Here is an 8,414-nt window from a genome sequence, read left to right on the forward strand (position 1 = left end):
TTAGATTTCTAAATAAACATTCACCTCGTCGCTAGATAGACCTACTCCTGAAAAACTCGTGCGCAAGGCTTTTTGTCCCTACGAGGCCACCGTCATTTACCCGACGGGAGGGGTGAGCGAGTGAGCCCTGCAATCTAGAATTTGACCACTGATGTCACTGTTTTCAACCCATTTTACACACTGGCCCTTTAAATCATGTTGCACCAAACTTTAAAACGAGCTTACAATTAAGAAAGATTCAGTTTAAACCTCTACAGATGTCTTTAGTTTTTACTCATTCTGTTGCTACAAACATTGAAACTCTAATTTAGAATGTGATCCAGTATTAACTTTAAACTTACATTTGAGGAGGTTAAACTTTTGAAATGGCTGCCTTTTTTAAATGGATAGAGCAAAATAATCAGGTTCCTTGAAGAAAGTTAAGGGTCAAATTCAGCCCAACTGAGTTTTATCATGCTGAATATGTCGTTTTCTGTTAAAACTGTTTGCCAGTTGCTGCCAGACAGTCTCTTTTTTCCTGTGCTCCTGTCTTGTATTATTTGGCCATATTACTTTATTAATTTGACCAACAAGTTTTTCTCAAAGGAGGAGAAATCCGAGCCTCTCAGCTGAGCCATCATGAGTTACGACAGGCTAACAGACCAACTTTTTAACTAGCTAGCAAACAATTCTACGTGTTGATTAATGGATACAGAGCAGCCAAAAGTTAACGGTATCCACCCCTCTTTTACAGCCTATTTATTAGGTTCCTGCAGTATGCAAAAAGTTATGTATTTATTTATTTCAATTTGAGTAAGCAATCATCTCCATATTGATTAAATTCTATTTAATTTTGGTTTACATCAATAAACTTCATTAACTAAATGGAGATAGGGTTTAATTGTGCAACTCAGCTTTGCTTGGTTTTAAACCTGGATTTACTCATTTTAAACCTAGTTTTACTAAACTCCAATTAGAACTAATCTTAGATTTAATTAATCGTTGTTGGTGCAACCAACTACACAGTCAACCCAGAACAGATGTACAGGTCTCCTTGCATACTTGGTTGAACAGGATTTCAAATCTATTGGATAATGGATAAAAAGGCAGGAGTTGCCACACTCACTGTCCGAGTGCCACGACCCATGCACCATGTACGCATTATATCCATTATTCATTTATTTATGCATTTATGCAAGGAGGTCTTTTGCTCTAAAATTCAACATCTGAAATAAGCTGAAAGGTCCTGAAGTTACTCTATCTTTTTTTAGAACTGGTTATGAAATGAAAACATTATGTAGCGGCTCACAGTGAAACTGTAAGTTAACAAGTTATTAATAGCTTGTTTGCTGTTTGTTGTCAGGGAGGAACATCGATGCAAGAGCTTCAAGTGGTTCATGGAGGAAATAGCGTATGACATTCCCCTGTATTACCCTCTGCCCCCTAAAAATGTAGAATGGGGAGAGGTAGGTATACACACACACACACACACACACACACACACTGTTTCTGTCATGGTTGTTAATATATGTGTAATATACTGTGCCATAACGTTATGTGTGTGTGTGTGTGTGTGTGTGTGTGTGTATCCTTTCCATGTGTGTGTAGATCCGAGGCTTTGAGACAAGTTACTGTATTGACAGTATGGGACACACCAATGGAGGCAATGTGGAAATAGGACCGTGCCACAGGATGGGTGGCAACCAGGTAATCAACACACACACACCCACACTGTGCCTCATGTGGTGTGTTGCTTTAGTTGCCTGCAGAGACCTGCAGATGGAGATGGTCTTGATCTGGTTTGGTCTGGTTTTTGATGAGCTTAATATGCAACAGCCTGTTGGACTCCATGTCACTCAGTGACGTTATTCTGTCTTAACTCGCCATGCTCTATCAGGTGTTTTGTAATTTTGGCAATTTTCCTTCTTGATTTTAACTCTCGGAACTAATTATTGTACATTAGTAGTTGTTGTTTGGGGTTACATGATGTGTTATTTAGCTTGGTGTAAATTCTCTATCTTTCTGTGTGTGTGTGTGTGTGTGTGTGTGTGTAGTTGTTCCGTATCAATGAAGCCAACCAGCTGATGCAGTACGACCAGTGCCTGACCAGAGGGAGTGATAACTCAGCTGTCATCATCACACACTGTGATCAGAACCAGCACACTGAGTGGAAGTATTTCAAGGTGACACACATACACACAACTGATAAAAACAAAAGATTCACTCCTCAGTGCTCGTATTTGACGTTGCTCTACACACCACTGTGTGCAAAGAGGAAAGGATGAGAGCACACTGATGAGTCTGAGACAGAAAGTAGAAAGTGCTGGAATAAAGAATTCACCCTATTTCTCTCTCTTTCTCTGTCTTTCTCTTTTCTGCTGCCTGTACAGAATCTCCATCGGTTCACCCATGTACCAACAGGTAAATATCTGCACGATTTTTCAGAAAGACAACAGTTTTTATATATTTTTCACAGAGGGATTCATTGTCACCAGTGACAATCATCATGTCACCGGTGGAAGGAAGATTAGGAGGCCTTAAAGAAAGATTTATTTTACAGCTTGAAAGATGGTCTTTTCATAAAACTGGGCTGTCAATGAAGTAGAAGGACACAAATATTTTTTAAATAGGTGCCGCATGACCAGAGAAAACAGAGGAAAAGGGCTGTGACATTTGCTTTTGCTCAAGGGGTAGAAAACCTGCAACTAGCAGTAGGCACTAAAGCTAAACAGTGCAGGCAATACAGTAACAGAATCTTGGTTTATATTTTATCAGTGCTGCTTAGTTTTACAGTTTGATCTGAGTTTGGTCTGAGTTTAAGAGAAAGAGAGGCAGGTCACTTTATCGATCTGCTTCTATACTCTGTGTTGGTGGCGGGCATACAAAAATGTTAAAGTACAGTCTGTGGTTTGAGCAACAGCCCTAAAACAATCTGATTTCAGCTGAGATGAGCAGGGAGATCTGGGTGTTTGTAAGATGGAGAGAAGTTTACCACAGATAATTGTCACATACTACCCACATTGTTATGATACAGAGCTGATTGAAAAATCAGCAAAGTATCCCTTTAATTTAAAAGAAGGCTTTTAAAAAATTCTACCGTAGCCTGCACACACTCAACCAGTCACTGATGGTGTCACAGTATTCTTAATATGGTCTGTACTTAGGGTTTGGTTTGTACAGTTGGAAAAAAACTGCCATCTGATCAGCCACCACTAGATGGCAGCTCAAGCAGGATTTTTAGCCTGTGTGTAGTTAAAGGAAATACTTCATCCACAAACGACTATTTATATATCAGTTACTCATCGCATGTTACCTTGAATCTGTGAAGAAAACTTTGTTTCATACTCATGTTTCCATGGTGAAAGAAGAATCCAAAAAAGGTGATTTTGAGATGATGAGACGAGGACTGTGACAACAGCAAAAATATATGAAAAGATACAAAGTAAAACTCTGCATATGCTCATAGACAAGAGGCTCAGACTTGTGACAGTGTGAGAAGTAAACATCAGTGGCGTTCTCTTTAGCTGAGCTGTAACATTAGCTAGCTGCAAGGTGCCATTTGAGCTAGCAGTAGATGTGCACTTCCTTCTGCATGGTGATTAGGCTTGCGGCTGTGGCTCGGTTGAAAGAAAACGGGGGTAACTGAACTCTCTAAGTCCACCACTACTATAACTCACGGTGTGTGTGTCAGTCAGTGAACCACCTGCATGTTCAGCGACAAAGCACAGTAGACAACTGCCTCAAAAGTCCTTAGTCACATGATTATTGCCCTTTTGAAGGCATGTTTATATGTAGCTGCTGTGGAATACTGCAACAAGCCTCAGAGCTCCACTTTGATTCAGAACATCACGATCACATTGCCTTAAATTAGATCAGCTCAAATGTTCCCAAGTTGAGTAACTCTGAACAGATCCACGTTGGACCACAAACTCTAATTGGATAAAGTTCAATTCCAGGAATCCATTTTGGAGGAGTGGCTTCTGAATTCCTGTAACAACACTCATAGTGATGTTCATCTGTCCTCTCCTAACAGGGAAATGTCTGGACCGCTCCGACCTGCTCCACAAGGTCTTCATATCAGACTGTGACACCAGTAAAACCACTCAGAAGTGGGAGATGAACAACATAGTGGCTGTCTGAAGACTGAGCAGCACGCACAAAGAAAACCACTGGGAGCTCGGAGAGGAACATGTTGACTGTATGAGGACACACACACACCAAGAAACACATCCATACTATGAGTTTACAGATACATCAAGCTGATACTGTCCTTTGAAGAAATAATGTTTTGATATGAGCCACTCAGTGTCAGTCTAAAGATACTGAGTATCACCAGCTTCAACCCAAAACCGTTGGTTGGTGCTGTTGGTTCACACAGTCATGCATTATACAGACACATAGACACTCAAGATGGTAGAAGAAGAACTGGTTTGTGTGGAGCCTGAAGTTGCTGGTCCTCCGAATGACCTGAACACTGAACCGAAGACATGTTGGGCGCCATCTCTGTCCTTCATTGTGGTTTTGTTTACACTGTGTCTCTCTATTGGTTCTTTTTGGGCTCTCAGGTCTTTTCTAAACCACTACATTGATTTCTGAAATTAATCACATCAGCTCTGACTATTGAACAGTCGCACTCTTATTAGACCTTTTCAGTCAAACTGATTAGCTCACCTACCAAAGAGTCCTTTAAGTTGGTGAAGGATTCAATGAAACATCAGCGCGTTTAGCCAGGTGACGTGTCTGTACATACGCTGGCTGGTGTAATGCTTGCTGTCATATACAAGTAAGATAAAGGGGATAGTTTGGGTTTATTGAAGTGGGGCTGTGTGAGGTACTTTTCCAGAGTCAATGTATCACGTACAGTAGTTGGCAGTCAGCGTGCTCCCTGTTTGGAGAACCAGATAGGACTTGCACCCCAGACGAACAGCAATGAATTTCTGCGGATGAAAATGTTGAAATAAAAAAAATAAATAAATAAAAAAAGGCCTACCTATAAACATCGAAATCATTCTAAGAGGATGCTATATTTACAGTATTTTAACCACTTCACCTTGCTGTCAGACAGCCCGTTCCTTTGGCGCTACATTTTCTCAACCGAATTACTTCCATCTTCCTGTGCAAAAGTGCGAAACTGTACTATGCACTGTATAACGCTGCAGGTCAGCTGTTCAGATCAGAGAGTGCTGTTGCGTGATCCGACTGAAACAACTTTTCAAAGATGGTGTGAGCTTGTTTTTCGGAGCTGTTCAAACAAACAATTGAAAACAGCTGTGGCTAGTTGCACTGAATATAGACGTTAACACTCCACCTGCAAGACTGAGACACCTCAGCGTTTGCAGTAACATTTCTCTGGATCATTATGTAAAACCACCACTAAATGAGCAAGAGACATTTTGTGAGGAGCACTGCTGTACTGAACTATCGGGTAAGATTACACTAAATACCTACAAATAAATTTAAACTTGCCAAACAGCCAGTAAAGCGTGAAGCACTGGAATCCTCTGAGTCACAAAGATCCTGAGGTTGTCGTATAACCATGTCCAGACAGCAGTAGCTCTTTAGATCAGTAAGCATGCATTTTACAGTTCACAGTGAGCTTCTGCTCTCTGCTTCTGCTCTTTATGGGCCTCCCGTTCCCACTGAAGTTTCTCCTCACTCTCTTTATCGGCCCATTCAGTCTCCCTCCGCAGACGTTCTTCCTTTTGTATACTCTGGTTCGTAAAGTTATAATTTTGTCTCCACAGTGAGGGTATTTTATCGTTTCTGCCATAATCACTCCATTTTTTTATGTTATTATATTTGTTGTCTCCTTATAAACCGCTGAAAGCCTGACTGAAACAGTGCTGCATAGTGCTTTTGCGTAAGAATATTAAAGTTATATGGTTGGGAAAATGTAGTGCTAAATGAAAGGGCTGTCTGAAAGCAAGGTAAAGCAGTGAAAAAAATCTTAATATAGTGTCTGCTTTAACTGATGCTGACATTTGTAGGTATGCCTTTATTTAAGTGGCTAAAATAAGATTTGCTTCTGGTGTGCCAGTGCCATCTAGTCCTACAAACGGAGCGTGCCAACCGCCATCTACTCTATGTAATACACTGACTATCGATAAGTATCTCATGCAGCCACACTTCAAAATTTCCGAACTATCACTTTAAGACGGCATTTAGGCTGGAGTCGTGCGATAAAATAGGATGTCAAAAACTAAGCATTTATTGGATCTGTCAAAGAAAGAACACTCAGGTGAGCCAAATCTTTGTCACAGAGGAATCACGTAAAAGTGGTTGACTCGGTGGTGTCACGGCGACAAACATGAGCGTGAAAGTCGTGGCTTGTTTTATCTATGTAAACAATCAACATGTAGAGATGACAAACTGTTTCTGCTCGGCCTTGTTCAGTCATCTGCTTCCTAAAGAGCCAACACGCCAATTTCATCATGCCAGTCAAACTACATGAACTTTCCTCCGGAGCCAAACCTGACAAAGGTGGAGAGGCTGTCCAGAGAGAGATGTACGTAACGCTCCTATAGGCACATGCTGAACAGGCTCAAACTGACACTGACGTATTCTAATATTGAACTGTATGTGTTTGTTCTTCACATTTGCACTCCACACTCTGTGAAAGGCGCTTTTAGTGTCCCTGATAAAGGGACACTGTTAGATTGAAGATAATACAGTAATCTAACAGGCTTAAAGGGACAGTTCACCCCAAAAATTAATTATACATATTTTTCCTCTTAAGCTGGGCATACCCATATGATTTGACCCGGTTTTAGAGATGTTTAATTCCAGCTCCCGGTGTATGAGTATATCATCTGAGACGTAAAGCCAAAGCTCATGATTTATGGAAAGACACATTGCTGTTGAGTTTGTCAAATGTATTTTGTCGGTGCTTCGAGCACCACAAATCGAGTGCCAACTAGTTCCATTATATTTGAGAGAAGGCAGAAATCTCTACAGCCGATATCTCCAACACTCTGCAACTCACACCTAAACAATCTAGATTGATGAATAGCACTACGGGTAAGAGAACAAATATGTATTTTTGATTTGAGGGTGAACTGTCCCTGTAATTTGACTAATGAATTAGCAGAATTTAATTCACCACACTGTTATTAAAAGCTTGACCAGGACAAAAAGAAACTTATGAAGATGAAAATATACATAAAGCTTCATACAGCGTTAGATTCTCTAAACCATCTCTAAGTGCATTCCCAGTGCCATGACTAAACCCACCATCTAGAAGATGCTTCAAATGCACAGTAGCATGAATATAAGTGGCTTGTTTTTCTGTTGTTCAATTTGATTGGTTATCTTTTACTTCTGTTAATTTCTATAGGCTTGAATTCATTTTCATCACTTCCTACAGACACTGAGATGCTTTAGAGGAACGTAAATACGTTACGGTGAGCTCACAGTTAGGAGAAGTTTTCCCAGAGGGCTTTCTGCCAGAAAGAGATTTATTTGTTAATGTTTAAAAAAGAAAAGTTCTGTTTTGGGTTAAAATGAAAAGATTTCTGTCAGAAAATGGGATCTCTGGTAGAAAGCCTACAAGGAAAACTTGTCCCATGTGTGGTGAGCACATCTTTAAGAACAGACTGAGGACTTGTGAACTGCCTGCCTTACTGACAGTCTTGATGAGTAATTCAGTAGCTGACCAGTTGTCTGTGACTTTAGTAACTGCCTGTCTGAAAATGAAAAAACAAACAAACACTGGGTTGTCGGGCTGGGGAGTGAAACCAGTGAGAAATACACAACGTGTGGTGGGGGAAACGGCAAATGAAGAAAATGTGGGTGCTTTTTTGGTATGTTAAAGGGGAAGAGGGTCTGGTGTATGGATGATCATGTATGCAATGTTTTGTACAATGTAAATAGATTTTCTTTGTAAAGACGATCACAATGCATTTTCTGAAGGGCCTTGAATGATGTTGTAAATATCTAACTTATAGCAGAAATTTAATAATATGGGCTGAGCGGTGGGTGACGGAGCAAATAAAAGACCTGATTTTTACTACTACCACTGTGTGCTCTCCTTGTTATTGTGATTGCAGGGAAATAAACTGCACCTTGAGATGGTGCTGGGGCAAGGCTGGACACAGATGGGACGTGTGACAATTTTGGACGAAAAAAACTGACTCAGTGTGCAAAGGCCTTTAAAGTGCTTGTTTACGCCACAGATTGTTGTTATGAGTGTCTAACAACGTTACAAATATGACTCTTTGGAGAAGTAAATTTTTTTTCCCGTGCCTTTCACTTGTTTCGGCCTGTTTTGTGTCCAAGTCTCACAAACTGATATAATAATTCACTGTACATGATGTGTCCAAGGACCATCGGAAATGTAAAAATTCAATGATAATTTCTGTTTGTACGTTTTCTGGTTATCATAAGTGTAATTTTGGTGTTTTTTGAAAGAAAACATACCTTCCAATCACGTTTTCTTT

The 8,414-nt window shown here is 40.3% G+C and overlaps 1 protein-coding gene across 2 annotated transcripts in view; it reads left to right on the forward strand.

The window, feature by feature from the left end:
* The window catches only part of galnt7 (UDP-N-acetyl-alpha-D-galactosamine: polypeptide N-acetylgalactosaminyltransferase 7), a 26,889-nt gene extending 18,533 nt beyond the window's left edge, over positions 1-8,356 (forward strand). Inside the window, exons 11-15 of one of the 2 annotated variants that reach the window (XM_050044688.1) lie at positions 1,343-1,445; positions 1,588-1,686; positions 2,034-2,162; positions 2,370-2,400; positions 4,013-8,356. In XM_050044688.1, the coding sequence (XP_049900645.1) occupies positions 1,343-1,445; positions 1,588-1,686; positions 2,034-2,162; positions 2,370-2,400; positions 4,013-4,119 (469 nt within the window). In that variant the 3' untranslated portion in view covers positions 4,120-8,356. The remainder of the gene's footprint in view (positions 1-1,342; positions 1,446-1,587; positions 1,687-2,033; positions 2,163-2,369; positions 2,401-4,012) is intronic. The other variant, XM_050044687.1, reaches the window with a different exon arrangement.
* Positions 8,357-8,414: the final 58 nt, after the last annotated feature.

The sequence above is a fragment of the Epinephelus moara genome, chromosome 5, assembly GCF_006386435.1.
Source record: "Epinephelus moara isolate mb chromosome 5, YSFRI_EMoa_1.0, whole genome shotgun sequence".
Classification (NCBI taxonomy): domain Eukaryota; kingdom Metazoa; phylum Chordata; class Actinopteri; order Perciformes; family Serranidae; genus Epinephelus; species Epinephelus moara.